This window comes from Petaurus breviceps, unplaced genomic scaffold (assembly GCF_028583685.1).
Source record: "Petaurus breviceps papuanus isolate PSGF00001 unplaced genomic scaffold, PetGlider_PUasm1.0 76, whole genome shotgun sequence".
Taxonomy (NCBI): Eukaryota; Metazoa; Chordata; class Mammalia; order Diprotodontia; family Petauridae; genus Petaurus; species Petaurus breviceps.
In genome coordinates, this window is record NW_027186473.1 from 59,685,057 (window position 1) to 59,712,304 (window position 27,248).

At 38.4% G+C, this 27,248-nt stretch overlaps 1 protein-coding gene across 1 annotated transcript in view; it reads right to left on the bottom strand.

The window, feature by feature from the left end:
- Positions 1–256: 256 nt before the first annotated feature.
- The window catches only part of DCHS2 (dachsous cadherin-related 2), a 351,174-nt gene continuing 324,182 nt past the window's right edge, over positions 257–27,248 (bottom strand). Inside the window, exons 15-20 of the mRNA XM_069105586.1 lie at positions 21,054–21,265; positions 18,263–18,414; positions 12,609–12,739; positions 11,011–11,297; positions 9,801–9,939; positions 257–6,544 (exon numbers count right to left, since the gene is read on the bottom strand). Of these exons, the coding sequence (XP_068961687.1) occupies positions 3,921–6,544; positions 9,801–9,939; positions 11,011–11,297; positions 12,609–12,739; positions 18,263–18,414; positions 21,054–21,265 (3,545 nt within the window). The 3' untranslated portion in view covers positions 257–3,920. The remainder of the gene's footprint in view (positions 6,545–9,800; positions 9,940–11,010; positions 11,298–12,608; positions 12,740–18,262; positions 18,415–21,053; positions 21,266–27,248) is intronic.

Genomic DNA, 27,248 nt, shown 5'->3' on the forward strand with positions numbered 1-27,248 from the left:
CTCAGGCTGCCAACAAGCAAGTCCAGAACTTCAGGCAGCCAAAATTCCACCAGAGACAACTGTCTTTTATTTTATAGCTTATGAATTTGGGGCTTAATATAATTTTCCACTAACAAGTTCTGTACCCCCTCCAAAGTGCTAAAACCGGTGTGCAGATCGGCAAAGTAACCCAGAACATATGAGGCAAGTTAATATTAAACTTGAAGGAAAACTGTACAAATTATATTGTTTACTTAGGAAAAGAAAAGGACCCCAGTTGAAAAGGCTGACACATGATTTATTACAGACACTTAACTTACATATTCACATTTTTAACCTCAACCACACTTGAAGCAGCATCATGTTGGCCAGTGTGGCTCTTGGTATTTGATAGGGCATTAGTAAAGCTATCAATTAAAAAAAATTCCCACTGAAACATGGTAACAAGTGACTCGAAACAATGAGCATCTTCAGCTCTTACAAAATATCTAGGAAAAAAATGCAGACTCATATCCAGCATGAGTAATAAATCACAAAAGAACACACTTAGATGAGCAAGCATACAATTTGTGGAAGAGTTAGGGAAAACAAACTGTGTACAGACAGGAGGAAAAGAAATGTTGATGCTATCAGCATGATGAAGAGCAAATGACACCTTCCCTGTAGCTACAAGCAGGGTATGTAGCCAAAGAGAAATTCCACAATAATTAATTTAGACACAGACACTTTCCCCCACTCTTTTGGTGTGTTCCAGTCAAACTTTGAAAGGAATCAAAAAGAGATCAGATACTATAAAGTTGCCAAGAGACGTGGTAGAATCTCCATCCCTAGAGACTTTTAATGCCTCCATATGTCAGGGATGTCTGACAGGCAGTCCTCCTTAAGCAGGGCCTGACTGCCCATTGGATCAGAGTTAAGTCTATTATAGTTAGACTAAGTCTAGTACAGTGGTACTTATCTTCTTTTATGTCATGGACCCCTTTGGCAGACTATTAAAACTAAGGTACTAACTTTCTCAAGATTTTTTCAAAATTCACAATTGAGAGATAATTAAATTTCAGTTCAACATCAGTGAAGACAAAGATATAATTCTGTCCCATCCAAGTTCACAGACCCTGCTGAATTATACCCATGGACCCCAGGGTAAGAACTGGTATTTATTTCATGATTCTATCAAATAGCACCTACCATAGTGAAAACTCAAGACACCAATTCCTTCTTTAGATGAAGTATCAGGTCAGTCATGATGGGTATCCACAGATCTTTTAATGATGACTGCTTTTAACTGAATTTGCTGATACTGCATGGAATATTTATGGTGTTGCTAACATATACAATTCATTATCTTATGCAAATCAACACCTTCTTAGTAGTGCTTTCTAGTAAACAGCAATAAGTTTCCCTTGGACAATACTAACTATGGAGAGTCAGCGTGCTGTAGTGAGATGGGTTATTGCACTTGTAATTGGACGAGGTATAGGTTGGAAGCCTATTTCTGACCTTTACTATCTATGTTTCTATGAACATCACTTTAACCTCTGTGACTGAGTTCATTTCCTCAGGTGCAAAATGGAGACAAAGATACTTGTAGCACCTATCTCACAGGATTGTTGTGAGGACTGTATTATGTTGTAGAGGAGGAAAGTGGACTCAGAATAGTTTGCTTTTTTAGTAAGTTAGTAGAACAAAGATCAGAACTCACAGTGCATACATTTTCTATATGTAGCCTTGCTTACTAAGTCCTGCTCCCATGAATATCAAGGAAAGAATAAGACACAGTTGTTCAGTTGTTTAGTCATGTTCAATCCCTTGTGACCCCATGATAAGACACAGAGACATGACTAATTCTATGGGTTAGTTTTGAAGGGAGTGTGTCCTGTACATTTTATTTTATAATTATGCAAACTACTGCCATGATGTCTAAAAGACTTATTCTTCCACCACTGGATCGTCATCATCAAGGGAAGGACCCTTATGCCTGAGGAAACCAGCCCAGAGAGGTAGGTAGTACTGGGAAAAGAGAACTGGACAAGGAACCAGGAATTATGGGGTTTAATGCTAGGTCTAGAATTAAATTTGGCTAGGTGATTTCCCTTTTGTGGGTGGAATAATAGCTAGGTGGAGAGGACTGGAACTTTGCCCCAGGACAGGAGCAGTAGTAGCATTCCTTTATCTGGCAGAAAGAACTGATCTAGTCATCATGAATAATCCATTCAAATAGGAAGCTACAAAATAACCTGCCTTCTCCCTCAGGTCAATCATATCCTAAGTGAGTTACTCTCTGGTTCTGTCTTGCATCTTCCTCCAATAGTGACTTTCCCAGCACTGGTTTGGGGGTATTTCAAGGTATTATGACTTTTCCTGACAGGGCAATATCTTAGAATTTCTCCCATTGTAAAACCTGGTGTCTCAAGGTCTTAGGTCTCTCATTCTCAACAAAATTTGTTTCCAGTAAGTTCATTTGAGGATAGTGTTTGGGTTGTTGCCCTAGGAACCAAAATTGTTGCATATAGTTCTCTTTGGGTATCCATTTTCCACATCTGTAAAATGAGGGCGTTAAAGTAAGTGATCTCAAAGACTTTCCCCTTCAGCTCTAAGGAATTCTAAGTTCTCTGCTTCATCCTGTGAAAGGGGATTGAAACCCATATAATCAAAGGGCAGAATGTACCAATAATTCAACACCATCTGCTATGCCTACAATCCATCTATACAAAGCTAAAGTACTGACTGTACCACTGAATGCAAGTTCAGCTGAGCAAATGGTAATTAGATTATACCATGAGAAGACAGAAAGTATGCTTTTGTAACTCATTTTAAACTTTTAGTAGAAAAAATTTATACAAAAATCTTAATTTTAAAAAATACCACTAAATCATTCTAACTAGGAAATTATATGAATAGCTAATTCCATCACTCTAATTTGTTTTTATCTACATAAATTTGCCACTGTTAACACAGTGCATAAATTATTCATTCTCTGTTTTTATCACAAGGAACTGCAGTGTCTAGAAAAAAAATGAGTTTTCATAAATTAATCTCCAAAGTTTCACATCTATTCATGTGTCCTGTCATAAGAAGAAGCAAGGAAAGAAAAGAAAAAAGAAAATGTACTCATCTCTTTGGAAAGAAGTCCAAGAAAGTTTATCATGTCAGAGGTTTAAACCCAGTGGTTTAGGCTAGCATTACTCTTGGACCCATACCAAGAACAGACATGCTTGGTTCATTTAATCAGACCAAAGCAACTGGGAAACACTCTTCTTTTTTGGCATAGACTGATGGCTAATTCCATTCTCTTTTTTTTTTCTCATTCCTCTCCCAAGAGATGATGGTGCCTGTCACTTCTACAGTCATTATTAGACTCTACAAATGGAATAGGCTGGCATGGAGGGTGAAAAAGGAAGGGAAATCAAGAAGTGAGTCTTTAGGTGTCAATTATTTTGATGTAAAGTGTAATGTCAGAGAGCCACAGTTAGTCCATTTACCTAAGCTGTTCAATCTCTATGATCACCCTGAACAAAGGCAACTCTGATATGCTATAGTCTCATGTATTTTGAAGAAGTTAGACCTCTTACTAAGGTCACAGAGCACCACAGAAAACTTTAAAGTTGTCTGCAGGTCATTCATGTCCATCAGGTCATTTCACCTTCTGAACTCGTTTCTATACAAACTGCAAAGGACAACAGTATGAACTGTTTATTCTGAAGGTCTGAATACTGGCAGGTAAAGACAAGAGTCAGGCATCGGACAGTTTCTCAATAAATTTGGGAGAGAGCTTAGAGGATAAAATGGGGTGCTGTACAAACTCAGACTGAAATGGGTCATATGCTCTCAGCTATGAAAAAATCACCCTGAGGAGTTTGGTTGGAAATGTTGGGTTTTTTGTTTTTGTTTCAGTATACTCCTTCTTGACTAAAAGTATCCTGGAGCTCAATGTCAAGGTTTCACAGACAGACTTCTTCTTCTGCCCTGGGCCCATGGGCTGTCCTGACTAGGCATGTTCCAAATAATCCAGAATCTGGCAACAGTGGAGACATAGCAGGAGACTGCATGGTTAACAGGGACACAGAAGGAGAAAAACTGGGGGTCATGGCTGCCGGTGGATAGTGAAGGTGCTGGTGAAGGGGAGAACGTGGGTATTTCTTGAATGCTTTCCCTGATGAGAAGTTTGGCATTCGTGGTGGTACTGCCTTTATGCCAGGCTGTGCCACTGATGTGATCAAAGGTGGTGGGAAAACAAAAGACTTCTTCCCCTGTGATAATCCAGGCACCTGCAAATGTTCATCCTTCAGCTTTGCAATATCATTGAAGACAGAAGAAAGAGGCTGAAACTGGGGCTCCCAGTTAAGGAGGTAATTCCAATCATAGCTGCTTCTTTGATCCCTAGTGGGAACTTCTAAAGTTGAAAGAGATCCATGCCTTGAGTTCTGATCACTTGAAAAAAATATATAATCTCTCCTATCTTCCATGAGGGTTTTCTCTTTTATTCCAATTCTGTGGAGTGTCTGGGACAGCATTTTATTTTGAGCATAAATGGCATCACACCTTTCTCCTATGCCATCAAATGTGAAACTGCTCTGTAGGGCTTCAGTGGTGATAACCACATCTGTTTCCCCAGACAGGCAAGAGAGCTGGTCAGAGTCTCTGGGTATTCCAGAATCTGGCACCTGAGACCCTCGGTCACTCAGAACTGAGCCAGAGCCCTTTCGGCAGGGATGTTCATTGATTCTCTTGATCTCTTCATCCTCAGCAGTATCTCCTTCCACTGAGCAGTGGCCACTTGAGTCTGAATGCCTGCATGGATTCACCACATCCTTTTTCTCTCTCATATCTACTAAATTTAACCACTCGGACATGGACCCCATGGGAAGAATGCCATTGCCCACATCTGAAGCTTTCTGGGAGTCCTTGAGGATGCCAGGATCACTAGTCAGGCTCAGATTACTAGGTGAGGGTGAGGATACTTTCTTTTCCCCACAGGAGTTCACTGTGTCTTTTCGTTTATATCTTAAAATCAGGGCAACAAGGCTGATGACCAAGAGAAGGAATATGATGATGGAGGCTGTGAGGCTGATTGAAAGACTATTAGCAGACAGCGAGTAGTGTCCTCCCTGAGTTAAAGAGGACATATTTACAAAGATAGTACAAGAGGAGGACTTGGAGTCCATTTTGGGACCGTGTGCTATTACCTTCATTTTAATGATGTCATCTTTCCTGATGTTCCTTCCCATAAAGGGATGATCTCCAATCCAATAGACATTTCCACTGGTTTTATTAATGGATAAGAATGGTGATGAAGTTGCAAGAGTATAAAGCACAAATCCATCGATTCCAGCATCAGCATCAGATGCTTCTACTTTGCCAATAACTTGTCTTATGTGATGAATCTCTGGAAGACTAAAGAAATACTGGTCTTGTGTGAAAACTGGTTCATATTCATCAACTCCCTCAACATCCACTTGGACCGTCAAAGTGGCTTTGGCCCCACCTTTGTCTTCGGCCTGAACAATGAAGCAGTGTTTATTTTCACTTTCATAGTCTAAGATTTGCTTGGTATAGATATCCCCTGTTAATGGGTCAATAAAAAATAGGTCATGATCATGAGGGATTCCATGATTCATCAAACAAGATGACAGAACAGAGTATGTTAGGTGCCCATAAGGACCAGCATCAAAATCCAAGGCATGTGCTGTACACATGACAGAGAAATTAGGCAGATTTTCAGGGACAACACAGTTCAAACTCGAGAACATGAACTGGGGGACATAGTCATTGTCATCTAGGACACTGATAGATACCACTGAGAAAGCAAAATTATTTGTTCCTCTATTTGAGGCTTGGACAGTTAAAGTAAACATTAATGTGTCCTCATAATCCAAGGGTTCAATCAAATCTATCCCTCCAGTTTCCTCGTTTACTCGGAAAAGTCCTTGTTCATTTCCTGAGATGATAGTGTAGGTGACTTTGGAATTGGCTCCAGTGTCATGGTCTTTTGCTGAGACCACAAAAATCTGACTACCAACAGGTAGACTTTCCTTAACATGGACATGGTATTCTGGAGAGCTGAATATTGGTGGATTATCATTGGCATCAAGCACATCTATTAATATGATGGCTGTAGAATTCAATGGGGGATGACCATGATCAGAAGCTAGAAGGATGAGTTCATGACAGGCCATAGTTTCTCTGTCTAGAGGGTCACTCAGCACGAGATGACCAACGCGCTTGTAAGGGGATCCTAAGGGAATTAAATGAGTTTCTATGTGGAAAATGTTCTGCAAATTACCACTGATGATTGAATATTCCACATATGTGTTTTCATGGGTCCAGTCATGGTCGACAGTGGAAAATGTGAGCAGGGTGGTCCCAATGACTGTATCTTCACTCACAGTGGTATTATAGTACTCCATTGTGAACTGAGGGGCATGGTTGTTCACATCTTGAATGACTATTTCCACCAAAGTAAGGGCTGTCAAACAAGGGATTCCACCATCTTTGGCTTCCACGAGAAGTTGAATTGTTGATGTTTTGTCCAGGAGCATCACAGGTTTTACAGTAAATATAGAGCCTGAAAAATAAGAACCATAACCACGCTTTCTGTGAGTTTAGACTTGAGGTATCTATACAACAAAATTATTCACTTATACAAACATTTTCTGAGAGAGAATTGTACATATAGCACCATGTTAGCTGCTATCATGCTTACCATTAACCACTCATAAAAGCATAGGACAAATTATGGCTCAATTGTTATTAGATTTTTTTTTTTAAAAAGCACATAAGTTAGATGCATTATATGTGTATATGTTTGCATCTAAAGGTCTGATTATATGGGTGTATGTATGTACGTATGTACATATGTATATATGCATGTATATTGGAAGCCAGGTGACACAATGGGTAGAGTACCCGGCATGCAATCTGGAAGATTCATTTTCCTGAGTTCAAATCTTGCCTCAGACACTTACTAGCTATATGACCCTGAAAAGTCACTTTACCCTGTTTACCTCAGTTGCCTCATCTACAAAATGAGCTGGAGAATGAAATGGCAAACCACTTCAGCATCTTTGCCAAGAAAACCCCAAATAGGGTCATAAAGAGTTGGACATGACTGAAATGACTGACGAACACGTAGGTATGTATTGTGTATGTGTACATATGTATGTGTTTTTATTCTTCTCCATCATAAAAGTTGTTTGTACAGAAATGCTATCTGCATGAGGGACAGTATGACATAGTAAGTAGAATGCCAGACTAGTAGCTCGGAGACCTGGGTTTGAATTCTGTCTCAGGCACCACATGGATCATTATGAGCAAGTGATTTAACTTCCTAGTGCCTCAAAGCCCTCTTATCTAAAAAGTGATCAACAATTTTCCTAAGTCTGTGATAAGGAAAATACTCCATAAGCCTTAAAGTGCCATATACATGTGTGCTGCTGTGATTGTTGTTATTCTACTCTGTTTAGATAATTTCCTTCACCCAGGTGGCTGGAATTCATTGGAACATCTGATGAGGAAGCTGGGACATGGCCATGGTATACGGGTGGGCAATGACATAGGAATTAAACAACTGTGTAGTTGTGTGATTGACCTTGAGTAAGTTGTTTTTTTTTTTTTCCTTTGGGCCTCAAGTCCCTTATTCTACTAAAAGCAAGGGGCTGAAACTGATAGAATCTAAGGTCTTTTCTGGCTGTGAAATAATTTTGTTCTATGATCTGCTTGAGGATCTTCTGTCATATTATGCAAGCTAGTGGACAGAAGGAAATTCTATGGATAATTTCTCGTGTGCAATTAGGATCATCCAGTCATTGATTTGGAAATAGAAATGACCTCAAAGGTAACCTAGTGATTTTACAGATTAGCAAACTGAGGCCCAGGGAGGGAAAAGTGACTTGTTTAAGGTTACCCAGTCATTAAGTATCAGAGGCCAAATTTGAACCCAGGTCTTCTGACCCCATAGTCAGTGAATTATCCTACCACTATACCACGACTGGTAAAAACTCCCTATGTGAAATTGTGTGTATTTAGTTTAAAGCCAAAATTGTGGGACAGGCTAGTTTTAGGGCAGCTTCATCTCACATAATTTGCAAGGTAAAAGGTCTTAGGTTATATAAAACATGCCACCATGGAAATACTTTATGAAGACTACAGGAACAGGTCCTGTAATGTAAGAAAATGATGTTGAAAAGAATTCTCAGAAGGATGCTATTGTCCCTTTCCCAAAACTGTCCCTTCAGGTAAATATGAAATTTCATTCATATTATTGTTTTTTTTTTATCTGTAAAAGATGTTTATCAGTAAAATATGTCATTGTGGCTAGAAATAGATAGCAAATGACATAGTCATATGATATCACATATATGAATGGTACAGAAACATGGAAAATATATTTAGGTTAAAAAATGAAATGTTCATTTCAAATGGAGTTTCATTAATAATGAAATCAGATTAAAATAGTTTAAAAGTATTGTTTTTTTTTTTTTTTACAAACAGGGTCCGTTCAATTGTATATGCATGTAAATTTGCATAGCACACTTGTCTTAGGTAGAGAAAATTAGGAAATTCAATGTGGATCCTAAGTTTTGATATAAGGATCAAAAAAATGGAGTACAACTTTCTTCATCAAGTGGGGGGAGGGGAGGACAAAATTTCAGTGCTCATGAGGTGGTTCTTAAAAAAAAAGAAAAGGAAAGAAAAGATCTGACATCTCCCTATAGCTAAAATTGGCTTCCTCTTCTTTCTTCTGCTCCCCCACCAGATTGGGGTTGATTGTCTGGCCATGCCATCTGCCAAGAACACCAATGCCTCAATATGCATGCTGTTTTTTGTGATTTTCTTTTCCATTCAAGTTATCATTTATACTTATTTTAACAATATTTCCTTTATAGAAAGGTTTTGGAGAAGGCCATTTAGCATGATTTTACTCAGGCCCTTTATGCCCCCCCCCCCCAAGGGATGATTTTGTTGGAGAAAATCATATCTTAACAAAACTCAGTTTCAAGTATTCATCCACAATTTTCACTGTTTAACCATCTAGATAAACTTTTAACTATACTAGCTATCAATCAATAACTACAAAGCTTCCCCTCACCAGAAAGGTATGTATAATATAGCGATAGTATGTAAGAACCTTGTAGTAAGGACATCAGTCAGAATACCAAATGTTATAAAAGATTTCTGCTTGTTTTCTTCTTTTGTTTCTCTATGGTACAAAAGAAGAAAGATAGCTCACCTCTGGAAGGAACATTTGAGACTTTATAATTTATCTGCATTTTATGGATAAGAAAACTGAGACCCAGAAAGGGCAGGTGACTTACCGGAAGTCACACAGGTAATCAGAGGCAGCATTTGAACCCAACTCCTTGGAGTTGTCAGTACTCTTTCAATTGTATCACACCGACAATGCTACAATCAACTACTTTGTACCTGGCTTGAAGGTAAACAAAGTCTCTAGGAAGATTATTGCTTCAGTTCTAAACTGATCCCCTTGAGAGCAAAGTTCGACTCAGGCTGAGTTTAGCTGCAACAGTCCTGGGATGTTTGCTGGAATTGTACTTGGTTTTATTAGCAAACTTAGTCTTGGTTACCATGAACCTTTGTGTACTTAAAATACAGTCACTGACCCTCTATTTCTTTCCAGGTATGGCTAAGGTGTAACAGAGGAAAAACAGCACCAGATCTGGAGCCCTGGATTTCCAGATTAACAGGAATTTTGTGGCTTTATTTCAGTGAATGTAAGCCAAACCACATTTGGAAGAGAGGTTTTCCATTTCCCATTCTGTGATTTAAACTGATGAATTCTTCAGGCCATGAAAACAACTCACCATTCTGGGGGTCAATTGAAAATTCTTCAGCAGAAGAAAGGATTTTGTAGGAAATCCTCCCATCACTTCCTGTGTCCTGATCTGTGGCTGACACAGTCAAGATGGAGGATCCTACAGGTGTCATTTCAGGCAATGTGACCTGTAGCCAAAAGAAAAACAAGAGATTAAGAAAACATAATTTGCTTATGGGCTAAACATATTTTTTCTGGGCAAATGATAACTAGGGTTTTTGGTTGAGGAAATGTTATCCTATGCCTTTCTTTGGACATGCTGCTTCTCCTGATTTCTTTAAGCTGAAATAATTTTGCTGATTTGAAATATTAAAAGATAAAGGCAGTAAAGTTCCAGGATCCATGGTGAACTTTGCCTTATTAACTGCATCTTTTTGAGATTTCATTTTGACCTGTTTTCTTTCCAAAATAGCTCCATAGGTTAAGAGGAGATTCTCTCTCTCTCTCTCTCTCTCTCTCTCTCTCTCTCTCTCTCTCTCCTTCTCCGTCTCTTTCTCTCTCTCTCTGCTACAAACACTAAGGCTCCCCAGAGTATTACAATTTCTTCCCATGCTGTCTTTATACTTTTACTATACATTTATGACATGGAAGAATCCTGGAGGCCATTCTGAAGTGGTAAATTGCCTGCCATTCTCCCTAGTCCTGAAAATGTTTGAAAAATCAAACATCATTGTGTGGCTTATCCAGTAGATTATGCTCATAATTATCTGTTTCTGCAATAAACTATTTAGAACATTCACAAAAATGCTGAGGAAAGGAAAGATTCTCTTCTTTCCAACATTTTTAAGGATGCAAATCCTGAATGAATAGCAGATGATACAATTGTCCTCAATTTACAAAAACTGATGCCTTCATGTTAAGTGAAGCAAAAAAAAAAAAAAACCTGTTAGTATCATGGCAAATATTAGGCATTTTATAAAAAATGTGGAGTATCAAAAATATCCGCTAACAACACTGGGAGAGCCCTAGACATGTGCAGTGAGGTTAGTGTAGGCATTGCATGAGAAGGAAATTGAATGAAATATTCAACTACAGCTATCGTCACATTCACCATGCCTCCCGTGTTATATAATATTAAATATTAAGAAGTATTATTGAATGGTGTCTGCCTAAGCCATCCCTCGGCAATAGAGACCTTGGACTATTCTCTATACTCCTGAGCTTGGCCCATGATATCCATAGAACTGTAACCTCATTACCTGATAGAAATCTTGGGGAAAGAGGGGGGAGTTGTCATTGACATCCGTAACATAGACTGTGAGTGCCTCTTCCGTGTGGTGCACAGAGTCTGAAACTTCAATCACTAGCTCACATTCATGTCCTCCTTCAAAATCCAATGGCTTCACTAGCATGACTGCTCCAGTGTTGTGGTCAATTTCAAATCTATTCCCGGGATTACCCCCCTTAGTGAAACTGAAGACAAGAGCAGGACCTGAGTCTCTGTCACAAGCACACACCCGAGTCACGACATAACCAAGTGGAATACCTGTAAAAGTGACAACTGTAGTCAGCCATCATTAAAACCCACTTACTCCTATGACCATAAATGTACCTCGATCTTGAGCTTGTCCTGGAAAGCTTTCTGGTGTTCAGTTTCATATGAATTGGAAAAAAAAAGGTTCTAAAGTTCATACTAAAAGACAACCTTGTCTCTCTGAAGGGAGATTGAAAAAGAAGGTATTAATTAGAATTCATCTACATTTTAAAATGCTCTAGGGATACTTAACCCTAAGACTAAAGAGACATTCAAGCTCAAGAGGGCCCAGAACACTTAGAGTGTGCCAGTTAAGAAACACAGTTCTTGTAACAAAATTCCGAGTTCCTTAGATGAGATTGTCTGTTTTCTAAAGTATCCCTATATACTTTAATGCTGTAATTACATCAGTGGAACTCATCCCACTGATACCAATGGCAAGCTGCCCTCTACTTTCTTGGAGATCTCTCTTAACATATCACCTCATGGACAGGGAGGGGATCTTCTTTACTTTAATTGTTTTAAACTATGTAGCAGCAGGTTCCCTCTTCCCCTCTTCTTAGGGGGACTCCAAGAAACAGCTGGGGTGAAATGCCAATCTTGTTACAAATTCTGTTGCAGAATCTGATAGATTTTTGTCTTGAGAAGAGGTTGAATATATTGAAATGTAGGAGATTTAAGACCCATATTACCTACAAGGAGAACTAGTACATATTATTTATATATGTATATATATAATGTACATATGTGTTGATATACACATGTGTATAGATGCGAATATATATTATGTACATACTTATTTCATATATATTTATGAAAAATTCTCAGTCTTTATCATAAAAGTGGCATTAATGTCTACCAAATGCTCTCTTCAGCTATCTTGAGAGAAAATAGTTGACAAAAATGGCCCTGGAAACCATTCCCCTAATGACTTCCTCGGGCTTTGTGTTACTGACCTTTTGTCTGACACAAGTTCCCAGAGGGCCCAACTCAGACAGAAAGTTATATCCTACTAGAACAGGAATATTTAATCTGAGATTTTTGGAATTTTTTTAAATTAATAATTTATTTCAATATAATTGCCTTCTTTTTAACTATATTTTATTTTAGGCATAAACATTTTTCTGATAAAAGGTCTGCAAGATTCACTAGGTTGCCAAAGTACTCTGACATAATTAGGCCTTTAGATACATGATCAGCCAAATATGGCTCTTTACAAAGTAACTGAACTTTACTGCTCTTGGTGTGGACAGCCCAATAAGAACAAGGAACTTCATCAAAAGCAGTCTTACTTTACTTACACAGTCAAAAGAACACACTTACTTTCTGGAACTTCTACTCGTTCAGAGGGGAGGAAGGCTGGAATATTATCATTGAGGTCTCCCACTTGGATTTTGACCATAGCTGTAACAGAAAGCCTGGGCATTCCTTTATCAGCAGCTTGTACAACCAAGCTAGTTTGAAGAAGAAATTGGGATGAAGAAAAACAACATTAATATTCAATATGCAGAAGAAAATGAAAAATGAGCTGACTAGCTACTTAGATTTTTTTCCCCCTGGCACTGCTTTTTCCAAATCTCATTTCTGAAAAAAGAAGTATATATTTTGACACAAGAATGAGAGACTGGAATTTATTTTGTTTGACAGGTTTGAATAATCGAGTCCAACAAGTCCCAAAAGATTAAAATGTGTTATGTTGAAAAAATGAATAACTTCTGGGAGACAGACAGTCCGTAGAACTTATTCCTCTCCCAAAGAGTGCTCACTGTACTAGATAAAAGGATGCCTCCAAGAACACCCTTCATGCCTTCTCCAACCCATCAGGTTAAAAACATGACCAAGAAACTGCTTGATATATTCATCTCACTGTCAAAAATATAATTTCTTAAGCAAAACCAGGAGAAGAGTGTACATAGAAACAGTAATATTACATGATGATCAACTGTAATTGACTTAGCTATTCTCAGTAATACAATGATGCATGACAGTTCCAAAGGACTCATGATGAAAAATGCTATCCACCTCCAGAGAAAGAACTGATGGAGTCTGAATGAAGATCAAAGCATACCATTTTTCACTTTATTTTTTCACATTTTTTGTCTGTGTTTTCTTTCTCAGTATGATTAATATGAAATGTGTTTTGCATGACTGCACACATGTAATATCAAATTGATTACTGTCTCAGGGAGGGGGAAGGGAGAGAAGGAGGAGAGAATTTGGAACTCAAAATTATTTTAAATGAATGTTAAAATTTTTTTCACACGTAATTGGGAAAAAAAACATTCACAAACATATAAATTCAAAAGAGTTGTTCCACATTGAGATTTTTCAGAACCATATTCAAACATTTTAAAAAGTGAAATTCAAAAGAAAAGACCATCATCATATAATGTAATATTTGCATAGCATTTATGAGTTTTCAAAGCACTTCCACATATCTTATTTCAATGAATCCTCACAGCAACCCCAGGAAATGGGAAGTGTTGATGTACTTTTTATTCTCATTTTACAAATGAGGAAACTGAGACTTGGAAAGGTATCTAAGAACCAAGATCCAGCAAGTGCTAAGTGGCAGGGTTAGAATGAGAATTCATGTCTTTGTACAATTTGTCCTGTCCTCATTTCATGACTTCATGCTGTTATAATTAGCAGCAATTAAGTATGTACTCATAGGCTTTAAAGGATTAGCTAGCAAGGATCAGAGTCCATGGTCTTAAAGAGTTGTGATTTAACGAGGAAGACAAGAGAGCTGGGAGACATCATGATGAACTTGTAAATCTAAATTCCAGTACCCAGAATCAAAACCTGGTTCTACTATTTACTATGTGCATGACTTTGGGAGAAATTCCTCAACTTCTCTGGGCCTCAGTTTCCTTGTCTGTAAAATGAGGAGGTTGTACCAGAAGAACTCTAAAGTTCATTCTAACTGTATATCTAAGATCCCTTGGGCCCATGAAGATAAGTGCACAACAGAGATTCACACAGAAATGCCTGGTAGGGAGAAAAGCTTGGATAGCTATCATGTTTGTTTGTATTCACTAGGGAAAGGCTTCACTCACCATGATAACTTCACAGACTCTGGAAACAACACTGGCAAGTAGCATAGTACTAGAAGAGAAGGCCAGACATTTTGAAGGGACATCATTCAATAGCTGAGGTCATTAGAGGTGCTAAGTCAACTCACAGATGAACCCAAGACTTCCTTTCAGAAATGGGCATCAGACTCCCTTAGCTGCCAAAACTGCTTTTAGCAAAGCAGGTCCTGTCCAGTTGTCACACTTACTTCTCCTGATCCCTTTCCATCATTAGAACATATGAGTTTTTTTCTTCCATGTCCTATATTTCTAAATGAAATCACAAATAGATATTTGCAATTTTCTCCATGTTGTAATGCTATATCTGGGTACCAGGGGTGTTAGTGATCTAATTCCTGGGTTTTCCTGCTATTCACAAACAACCCAGGCTGCCTGCTGGATGCTCACAGTTTAGGGTCATTCAAAAGGACACAAAATTTGAATCACAAAATTCTGCTCAATTGGGCATAGGAATAATTCCGCATTAGAAAGGTTTGTTTTGTCTACAATGAACATCAGTAAGGTACATATGGAAATATTTTGTTAAATATAATCACCTTCTAATGTTTCTCTGACAAAAAGTAACCTTATACTGGTATCTTAGCCAAGACATCAAAGTGGATGTTTTGTCAGTCCTTCCCCTATAACCAGCCCTATTTTCAGTCCCTTACAATGTTTCAGGGGAGTTGAGGGTGGGAGATTACATACAATGTCTATGTTGGGTGAAAAAAAGTAGAAATCTTTGATACAGAGAAATATATATGATTTAGGTTTGAGGTAAGAGGACAAGTGAAGGGTTACTCAGAGATTCAAAGGACAAGTGAAAATTATGGCTGCAGTTCTATGGATGAACTCCATATAACTTCTGAGCGGCATCAAATCATTCATGATAGCTTCTTGGCAGCCTTTGGGAAATCAGTTGGTTGTCTTCCATCCAATTGGCCATATGCACAAGGAGAACCTCTGACTTGATTGTGACTTCAGCAGAGACTACAAATGAACCTGCCTGACTTTAGAGGGGCCCCTTCCCGCTCAGGTTCAGTCTTATTGTTTGATCAATGATGGTCAAACAATCTTCTCTCTGTGCCATGCCAACATCCAAAATCAGAACTTAAATTGGACAAGCTCTCAATTATCATTGCTATGATTCTATGCCCCTCCCATTCTCCTTTAGAATGCAATAGGGGATTTCTCAAAATCCTCTCCTTCCAGGAGAAAACAATAGAGATCTATTTTTACTTTTATACCAACGAAGATCAGAAATTACCGATAAAAGAAGGGTTATTCTGACTACATTGAGAAATGTAGTACTTGCTGGTTGAGTCAGAAACATACTCCTCAGAGCCATGATAGTAGGAATATGCTTCACTGACTAACCTACAAGTAACATTGTATCTATACAACAATACTCACAAGAGTCTATGAGCCCAGTGATGTGGATTTCTCATTAATGATACAGATTCCAATCCCTGTCTGCTTGCCCATTCTAGGTAGCTCTTGTCTATGTCCTCCCATAAGAGATCAGCCCAACATTTTGGAAGCCTTTTTCACTTCTGCTTATCACAAGACTAGCAGGAGAACACATGGGCTAGCCATAAGGCATCCCTCAATCTCACCCTGTGACCAGCTCCTCTTATTTTTTGATGATGCATTTTTAACTTGGTTTCTTCTTTATAGTTACTTGTTGATTCCATGGTGAAGACTTCTCTGTCCCCAATCCCACACCAATTTTTTACTCTCTTCATGATATTAGTTTCCAATTCTTCAGAGATACTTATGTTCCATGATTTGTAGCCATAATGTACATTAATTAAACACATAATTAATATGATTTTGCCATCTAATATTTAGGAGGGCTTTTGGGTAATGCATTTAGTGGCTTAATTCTCTTTTTTCATAAAAGCTACCAGGGAAAATTTGGATTGATGTTTTCTTTTCTTCTTAAATTTTCCCATAACAAGTAGGGACATCAAAAAGTCCTCCCTTGATCCTTCTTTTTCTTTTTATTTTATTTTTTTGCCTTTTTGGAGGGCAGTTGGGGTTAAGTAACTTGCCCAAGGTTACAGGGCTAGTTTTTCTTTTTTGGTGTGTGTGTGTGTGTGTGTGTGTGTGTGTGTGTGTGTGTGTGTGTGTTAAGTGTCTGAGTCCGGAACTGAACTCGGGTCCTCCTGACTATGGGGCTGGCGCTTTACTCACTGTGCCACCTAGCCGCCCCTGGTCATTCTTTTTATGCCACCTATTATTTAGAAGCCTGAAATAAGGAGTTGAGTTAGAGAGGTTTAGTTTTCTTATTCATCTTCTTTTCTTTGCTCCCCTAAATGGAGGAGGTCTCTACTAATGACCATGTTATCCTAATACTTTATTAATATATCGAGGCACTTGCTATTTCAAAGTCCAATAGATAACTCATATCAACTCTTGGTACAGCATCCTTGCATGTAGGATCTTTGATGCCCAAAAATTCTATTATAAAATGATGGCACTATTTCCTCTGACCTCCATTAACTTGGAATCCATTCATCCCAGTGTTTGCTAACATTCTTGACTTCAACCAAAATTAGAAAGTTCCTTCCTCAATTCCTTTAGGATAAGTCCTCCTTCCTGGCTGGTTATTTTGCTGGCTTGAGCAAAGATTTCCCTTACATAATAGGCCTTGAATGACCCTCTGATCTCAGGGATGGATCAATAATGTTTCTCTAGAAGCAAGATGACCTAAATGTTAGGACAGAAGTCACCAAGGGAATTCAGATGGCCTGGGGTACTGTCCAAAATCAACAGTTCCTTGAGTTTAAAATTGTTATTTCTACACTTCTCTACAGATGGGAAAATATAATTTGAAAAATCAGACCTTAAAAATGATGCAGTAACCCAAGCTTGGGGATTATATTTCTAAATCACTGGAAGTCTGCCCTTCGCATAGCCCTTATATGTCTTAATGTATTACAAATGAGACTCCAGCATAGAAATTATAATAATTAGAAAACATTGGCAGCATTGGATATCGGCAATGGAGCTCATCCATCCTTCCCCAGTTTAAATTCAGGAATTGATTTCTCCTTCTTGGCAATGTAAATCTTAGGGAACATTTCATAACTCTCCTCCACCCCCACCTCCATCCTTAATGATCTCAGCTAATTCATTAGAAAAACCACCAGCTGCCTCCACGTCACTTGCTTCTTCAACCTGTACACTCCAGGCTACCTTTTCAGATTTATTACTCATTTTCCCTTTAGTGAACTCTATCATCTTACCCAAATGGCTTACAACATTCCAGCTCCTAACTGTGCCCTTGAAAAAGCTATTCTCCATGCATAGAATACAATTCCTCATCACCTCTTCTAGAAGGATCCCCACTTCTTTTCAAAGACCAATTCAAATTCTGCCTCCTCTAGGAAAATCTCCAAGCTACTCATCCCCACCTCTGCCATTTTGGATATACTTTGTGTTCACTTAAAGATATATACATAATTCTTCCCAAATGCTTGTTGTGGGCAGAAACCATTTCACTTTTGTTGTTATTTCCTCAGTGTCTATCACAGAACTAAACACAAGTAGGTGCTAGAAAGTTTGTCAGTCAATTGATTGACTGTTTTACATATAAAGCAAGATTTTTTCTAACTGGGAAAGTTCTCTCAGGAAAAGTATTCCCCACCCTCAAAGCCCTCAACTCTCTATATCATGAGACACCTAAAAGGGATGAGAAAAAAAACAAACAATGGTCCAGACTCAAATGGCAAATGTTTCCTGAAGAATTAATACATTAATATTAGTAGTCAAAGACAAGGAAAAATGCCTTTTAACCACTAAATGAACATGATAAAAGCCAATCTACAATTCTAAGCAATGGGAAGTTAAGAAAACAAGGAAGAAGTCACACCAAAGGATTCCAGATCCATGACAAACCTGTAGGAATTGGTGAGTTCATAGTCCAGAATTGCATTAGTTGCTATTACACCACTCACTGCATCAATCTGGAATGCTTCATCCTGGTTGCCTGACAGAACTGAATACTCAATTTGCCCATTCAATCCACTGTCAAGGTCAACAGCAAAAACCTATGGGAATGCAAATCTTTGGTTAGTACATATGTGCCTCGATTTGTCAAAGTTCATTTGTTAGTTCATTGATGTTAGTATTCCTAGCACCTCACCTGAATGACTACCTCTAAATATGTCACAACAATTACAACCAAGTTGCTTAGCATTGAGATTTAATCTTATGGCCATTTAAGTGAAGTTGGGGAAATTCTATACATAATTCTATCAGTCAAAGACCCCAGCAGGACATGAAGCCCCCTCTGAAAGTGGCACATATGCAACTCACCCAGAATTTTGGGCAATGGGGAAACATAAATAATTAGTCTAAAAAATATTAAAGTATGCTGTTCCTGAACTGAAGATTCAAAGGGAACAGTGCTCAAACTAGTAGGTAGACCAGAAAAGGAAGCCAACAAGAAACATGGTAGAACATAGAAGGTTAGAGCTAGAAGGGACTTCAAAGGTTCCCTAATTGAACTGCACACATTTTTGGAGGAGGAAATTCAAAGGTCGGTAAGGTTGACTTGAAGCTAGAAGACTTTGACTTGAATACCAGCTTAGCTGCTTACTGGTGGTATAAATTCTGACAGATCATTTCATCTTTTTTTTTCTGTTTCCTGATCTTATGAGGGGATTATATCCAATCACTTTTAAGCAACTTTCCAACTATAATATTCTTTAAAGATAGTTTCACTTTCATTCTAGAGACTTACCAGAGGTGACATGGTAGGCTAGTGAAGAAGTAAGAGTAGAGCCCAGGTCTTTGGACTCTTATAAAGATATTCTTTTCCTTAAGCTAGACTACTTTCTGGACAAACACATGAAGCCTTAAAATGGCAAAACATATGTATTTTCTTCTTAAACTTTTTTTCTAGGCAAATTAGCAAAATTATGGTTAGTTAATATGCAAGGTAATAAGTTTTTATTCGTTATGGAAGTTTGAGTTTAAAGTGACCTCTAATGAGGTGGACATAAGGCAAAGAAATTGTGGGGTATATATTTCAGAGAAATTTGATTCTCAAGAAGCTGATTTCTTCAGGCTGAGTTGTAAATAAACACAAGAGTCTTGAATCATTTTCCACAGCCATTTAGCATCTAGACCTAACAGCATCACAAATACAGAAAACTAATGAGTTTTGTGGATGGGAATGAATAATACTTGATAACTTTCTGTAATTTTGAGATTGGGTCCTATAAAAGCAGAAAAAATATAATAATGTAGTGGTTTGGTTTTCCACTACATTTGGATTTCATAATAAAGTCCTGGACTGTGTGGCAACCAGATTTACAAAATGGAAAAAAAAATGGCTATAATCTGAAAAAGGAGATATACCACATTTATTTGAAAAATCTTGTAGTGAGGTGAGAATGGAGTGCATGTTTATTTGTCCCAAAACATCACCATTATCTAAAGGAGACAGAACATCTAATAGAATAGGAGAGTAACTAGACCTCAGATTCCACTGTTATTGGGAACTCCTAGGTGTAGAAGCTCTCTCTAGCCAAGTCAGGTCATTCTACTTCAACATGTCAGTTGAAACCTTAGTTTTCTCACATTTAAAATGCCTAGACTAGGCTTGATTATCTCAAAGGGCTCTTCTAAACCTGCATCCTATGAAACCACCTCCAAAATAACATAACTGAAACCACCCAGACATCTCCAGGGTGGAATGATTCCTGTCTAGGGATATATATGCATATGCTACTACTATTAAAAGAGGCAGCTAGGTAGTGCAGTGAATAGAGATCCGGCCCTGGAGTCATGAGGACCTGAGTTCAAATCCGGTCTCAGACACTTGACACACTTACTAGCTGTGTGACCTTGGGCAAGTTACTTAGCCCCAATTGCCTTGCCTACCCCCCCTCAAAAAAAGGTGAACTCTCCACATTTATGGAGTGATAAAGGAACTCCTTCTGAGAATGGAATAGGGTGACTTCCTTTTCCTTGATATTCTGTGGGGGAGAGGGCAATGTGAAATACGTCGTATGGTACTAAAAAGAGAGAGTTGTGGCATTTTCTATTTTTATATTTTTCCCCATAGCCTTTTGTAAAATAAACGAATTAGATTAGATGGCCTATGAGCTCTCTTCTAGTTATTGCTTTATGATCAATGGTGCTTTGAACACATACCAGGACAATGAAAAATTCATTTCAAAAAGCTCTTTGCATCTTGAAAATATTGCAATTGGGTTTTCACCAGAGGCCCCCTCTAGGCAGCACCATATTGGCCTGAGACAACATTCATTCTATTAATGTCTGATGAGTATGCTGGTATAAACCCAGATGGGAGTCATTTCCATGGGTGTTCAATTTTGACCGCCAGTCATGTTATTTTGGTTTCATAGAATGCAGATCTCAAAGAGCTTTCAAGACAAACAAACCTAATCTAAACATTTTAGAGTGAGGAAGCTAGGTTTAACTGACATGTTGAAGGTCACATGGACAGTAAGTTATCAGAGCCAGGATTTGAACCCCCAATTCTCTGACTCTAAACTTAGCACTCTTTCCATTGTAACACACTGACATCCATGTGAACCTGTAAAGCTGCTTGTAGATTTTCTACAATACAGAGAGACTCATTTGATGAACCTAGGTCATGGATATTTTAGTGTATGTTTTAATGGAAAAAAAAGTTTATAAAATCATATTGTGTTACCTGAATGACTTGTGTATTGAAGGGCTGTCCTTCTAACACTGATGCTTGGTAAGTTCTTGGCTGAAAAACTGGTACATTATCATTCACATCTTGTACGAAGACTGTCACTTTGCAATAGGTGGTATGCCAGCCACTTTCGGCCAAAACGATGAGGTTAATTTCATTTCTGACCTCAAAATCAAGAAACGTTGGCTCCTGCACAGTGAGTACACCTGTAAGAAACAAAAGGATGTTGTGACTGTGTACAGATCTAGTACAGAAATGATAGGAAAGAGGCACGTTATAGGCATCACTCCCTAAAAAACAGGTATTTTATACATTTGAAATGTAATGTTTAAACTGGAGATATACCTGAATAGGAGGCTAAGTAATACTAATCACATTTTTCTAGTGCTTCAGGACTTCCAAAGAGCTTCCTAAAAATCCTGACAGCTATCCCCACCAGCTGCTGACCAAGCCAGGTTAACTGTAACAACAGCAAGGCACCCTCAAGGAGAGTAAGGGGGTAATATGTGACAAAAGTTGAACCCTAGTGAAGATAGTCCAGGACTCTGAAGCCAGAGAACCCTGGCAAAAAGCAGTGCTTCCCCCAGACTAACCCTGCTTGCAGCCCTGCCCAGAAACCATCACCAAGAGGAGGAATGAACTGACATTTATCATGTGTAGCAGCAAGCATCCCAGCGTCCCCAGGGTGGATGCCAACACAGGTTCTTGGATCTGCTTTGATAAAGGAGAGCAACTCAAAATGGGTTAACAAGCTTATTTTAATCAGTCAAATATGTATCATTCACCTAGTTCAGGGGAAAAAGGTCAGCACCCCGAACTTCAGAGTATACAGACAGAATTATCAAGACAGAGAAACAGATCAAGTAGACAGTTTCCAAACTGTCCAACCATTACATCCATACCAAATCAACATCTGGGTTTCAATAGCTGGGTTTTTCAAAACCGAGGGGGGGCTCTCAACAATGGCTTCCCAGAAACCAGATCAAATCACAGAACACTTCTCAAAGTGAGCCCCAAAACAAAGCTACACATCAGGGCTTATATAGCCTTCTCCTGGCTCAGAGAATGTAACAACCTTATTGACTCACTGGTCAATCAAGAAGCATCTACTGAAAAACAAGCTTCCCACCCCAGGCTCCAGGTGCACTTTAGCCTAGGGGCAAGGAAGATCTTTAAAATTTACATTCCCATTACCATATGCCATCACACCAACAGGACCACCATCTCCCCTCAGACCCTAATGAGGGCAACCCAAAACCCTGACTCCAAGAGCCTTCAGAATCATAATGCTTTCAGTCCAAGATCCTAAGACATCACCTTGGGAAGCAACCTCTGAGAAGATGAAACCTGGCATCATACCCTATTAGTGCCATAGCTGAAGCTACTGAAGACCCAGAAAAAAGTTCTTGTCACAAAGCCCATGACGTTGTCAAATGGCTCAACATCAGAAACCAGTGTGATCTTATCAGTGAAAATGATATTCAGAAAGAAGTTTGGCCATATTCTTTGTCACTGAAAAGTCCAATGACCAAGGACTTTTCCATCTTACCTGCAAATGAAACACTTCATTTATGTTGTCTCCTCCCTTAGAAAGGGAGCTTCTCGAGAGTGGGGACTGTATTACTTTTCTTGTTGCATCCCTAATACTTAACACAGTGTTTTATACTTGGTAAGTGCTTGATGGGAACAGTTAGATGGCTCAGGGAATAGAACACTGGGCCTGGAGTAAGGAAGACTGGAGTTCAAATCTGACCTCAGACACTTATTAGCTGTGTGACCCTAGGCAAGTCACTTAATCTCTGTTTACCTTAATCTACTGGAGAAAGTAATGGCAAACCACTCCACTATCTTTGTCAAGAAAATGCCATAGACAATATGATCCATGCATGTTCTAAGAATGAGACACAACTGAACAATGGAAAGTGCTTAATAAATTTTTTCTTTCATCCCTCCATACTTCTCTCCTTCCTTTTCTTCCTCCTCTCTTCTCTTTCTCTATTTTATGCCAGAATAGGATAAGTGAAAGGTATTAAAGATACCTTTGGGGGGAATCACATAGGATAAGCATCAGGATGATCCATTTTCTGTAGAGGGCAGAACTTGGAGCAATGGGTGAAAGTAGAAAAATTTTGGCTCAATGTCAAGAAAATCTTCCTAACAGTGAAAACTACCCTCAAGTGGAACGAACTGCCTTGGCTTTCAATGGGTTCTTCTTCTCTGGAGGGCTTCAGGTCAAGGCGGGACAACCACTTGTTGGTATGATATAAAGGAGATTCTTGTTCAGATGTGGGTTGGGTAATATGGCATCTTACATCCCAACTCTGGAAAAGTATACAGAATCACAGGAGGGCAGGTTCTATGCACTCATCCAGATACTTGAGGGAAGCTGCCTCCTCAAACTAAAGGAGACAGACTTCAAAAGGCAACCCCCCCACCCCATTAAGTTATTCCAAATCCTGCCTTTCTATTAAATATGTTTTTTTTCCTATTGCTTTCTCAGGTACAATGAAATCAGGGGGTGATAGCCATCTATGGTTTCGACATTGTCTATAAGATTTATTGGGGAATGAAATGATACATTTAGAACTGTAAGGGACATCAGAGGTCATCTAGTCCAAGACCCTCATTTTACAGAAGAGGAAAAAGACCCCAAGAGAGGTTAAGTGACTTGCCCAAAATTACACAGATACTAAGTGGTAGAGTCAGAATTTGAACTCAGACTTTCCCCTACTCCATGTTGCCTTGTTATAGGTTCAAAGGACACAATGTATAGACAGGAGCAGGTGAAAAAAGAAACTCAAGCTGGTAATGTGCTTGGAGATTGGACTATTAAACTGGCTACTCTAGCTCCCTCCTACCAACTCTACTTCCCAACCAATGTATTGGTGGATTCAATTCAATTTCAAAATCATTTATTAAACACTTGCTATATGGTAGGCATTGTGCTAGGTACTAGAGATAGAAAGACAAAAAAAGAAATGAAAGGTCCTTGCCCGAAAGGAGCTTATTTTCTTTTTAAAATTAGATTTTAGTGCTATATTTTTTTAACATCCCTTCATTCCTTCCAGAGACTCATCTCTTAGAACAAAGAAACTTTAAAGGAAAATAAAATGAGAAAGAAAATAAAATTCAACAAGACCAGTCAATAGATTTTGTTTTTGTGTTTTTTTTAACGTGCCATTATATGCAATGTTCCATGCCTATTGGGTACTTTACATTCTAACAAAATAAAGTATTCAATCAAGAAAAATATCAAAGCTAGAAGACATTTGCTGAGACTTCCAGGGAAAATCATGCCTGCTTAGATATAGTTTCTTTGTTCCACTTTTGAAACAGAGAGTATTTTTAGGATTTCATAATTTATACTCTGGCCTTGGGTGCTCAAAATGCTATTTCCAGTCTTTTCTTATTATTAACCTTTATTTTTTGCATTCATATCCAAATCGGTTGCTGTTTTAGAACCAAAACCCAATCATTTTCCCTAAGCACAGTCAATTGTTACCAATGTCCCTGACAGAAAATTTGGAGCAGACCTACATGTGGCAGCAGCAGAATCTCTAAGATCTCTTGTGATGGGTTGGTGATGAAAGCAAGTGGTCTTCGATACATTTTGAGGCCCACATGTCTGAGGGGTGTACAGGGAGCTCCAGCAGCTCAGAGGAGCCCGAGTCTGAGGTGGGTCTGAGATGGAAGGCGCCCAGCCTGGGCTTTGTTTCCATCCACAATAGAACACTTGACACGGTATCATATTCTGTTACTGTTTATGTAGGAAAAATAATAATAGAAACACAATATAAAATTGTTGCAGTGTCACTTTGTAGAAAATGTGCCAATTACAGGGCAGATCAAAGGGCATTTTTTAAAACAAAAGACTTGTGTTGGGGCTTTGATAATTGGAATTTTTCACTTGGAGCAGCTCTGCGGCTCTAATGCTTTCCTTGCTCTGTTTTATTTTTGGTGTAACAAGTGGCATATGCTGTGAAAGGTTTGCAAATCAGGACGTACAATAGGCAGTCTGTGAAACAGTTCAAGGCTGGGACATCCACTAGGCTGACATTCTCCCCTCAGATAGCTAGAAACAATTTCTCAGGGACTTCAAAAGGGAATTGTAGGCAGTGAATTAAAAGTAGGATCAGGCTTTGCCTTACACCAGCAAGAATAAAACTGTATTTCCATAGCTCCTAATGTTTAGTGTGATATAAAAGTACCAGCTCCACTGTGCTTTATAGCAAGTAAATTGAATGCTAGTTTTTGAATTTTAAATTGAATAATAGTTTTCTCTTAAATTCACATAGAAATACATACATACTTCACAGGGAACTTATTCCAGTGTTGGTACTGATTGCTTTTCTTTAAAAAAAAAAAAAAGCGATTAAGCAATTCTATCAATCAATCAATCTATCTAAATGCAGATGTATGTATATATTTTATAGTATTGTATACATATATGCAATACAAAATAATAAATTATGTTACTATGATATATATATATATATAATATGTGTGTGAATATATGTGCATGCATGTGCATATTTATTTAGTATAGACCTGAAATCTCTTTAGTGTTGGGAACTCCCAGTATAGAAATTTTCTCCACTGATGCCCACCAGCAAAATGTCGATAGGTTATAACTTCAGAAAGGTGCTTGGGGCACTGAGAAGTTAAATGATTTGCCCATGGTCACTCAGCTAATATGTGGGATTTGGCCACACTATTCCATTATGCAACTCATTTTATGTATATTTGTGTATGTGTATGTAATGTATACGTGCAGTTGTACATATATGCTACCACACACACATATATGTATACAATTTTCAGTGATGAAAAGACTATTAAGATACGTTAAAAGAATGAAACTTCTCCACAGAGTACATTCTTTTCCTATGTCTTGTATAAGTCATCAGTAGAACAGAGTTTCCCTAATCATTATCATACAGGGACAGGGACAGTACAAGGACAGATTGCACATCTCTCAAATCAGAATGTCCATGGACACAACTCAATTAACAAATATTTCTATTATTCAAGAAACTTAATAGGCTCCCTTCCCCTAAAATGACATCTTTGTAACATTGGCCATTTATGTTTCATGTTAATATACCAAATAATATGATTAATTTACCATCTGTTATTCACATGAACATTCAGAGTCAAACAACTGTCAGAGACTCACACATAATCCCCACTGGTTTAACTAGTGAGTCATAGATTCTCTTAAGCAACAGAGATGCATGAAGTTTGGAGACAGTTGAATTCAACCCTGCAATGATGCCTAGGTCAAGTTTGGCTCAATAACAATAGAAAAGAGCATTTTTCTTCATGCATACACACACACACATACACACATACATGGTTTCTTGCACTGAAAACAAAGGAAATATTTTTCTTTTAATCACATTCTTTTCTCAAAAAGAAAAGATATAACTAAAGACATCACTGTTGCTGACTTGTTACTGCCACTTACACCTCAACATAGCACATTACATTTGGCAGAGCTGTTGCAAAGATTTGTCTAGAAGAGGGGTTAGTGAGCTATGATACATGTGCAAAAGATATGTACAAAATGATTTCAGTAACATGGTCAAAGTTATCGTGAGACATTTGGGGAGGAGTGGGATGTAAAATGGCAAAATATACCTTCTCTCCTACTTGATCAGATTTCCTTTCCATCCTCTTTTTCTGTCCCCTTTGGGCACCCTGATGTATATTCCATTCCTACTAACCTAGGCTATGTTATCAACTGATAATCAAGGTGTTTTGCCAATATGGAAACATTTGACTGACATTCCTGTTTCTTGGGAGCACAACTAGAGCTGGGTTGAGATTCTGAAAGGCAGGGGAAAAAACCCGCCAACCAAACTGAAGGAACTGGATCTGTAGACCTCCCTTATCTGGAAGCTGTCTCATGTGGCACCTTCTCTTCTCTATTGAATTGTCAGAGAAAATCTGTAACAACTCAACCCTCTGTAACGAAAGTGTCCAGCAGTCAGTCAACAAGAACTTACTAAGCACTTACTACGTCCAGGGAACTGTGCTAAATGCTATGGATACAAAGGAAGGCAAAAATATGGTCCCTGCTTTCAAAGATAGAGATAGATAGGTAGATAGGTAGGTAGATAGATAGATAGATAGATAGATAGATAGATAGATAGATAGATAGATAGATAGATAGATAGACAGACAGAT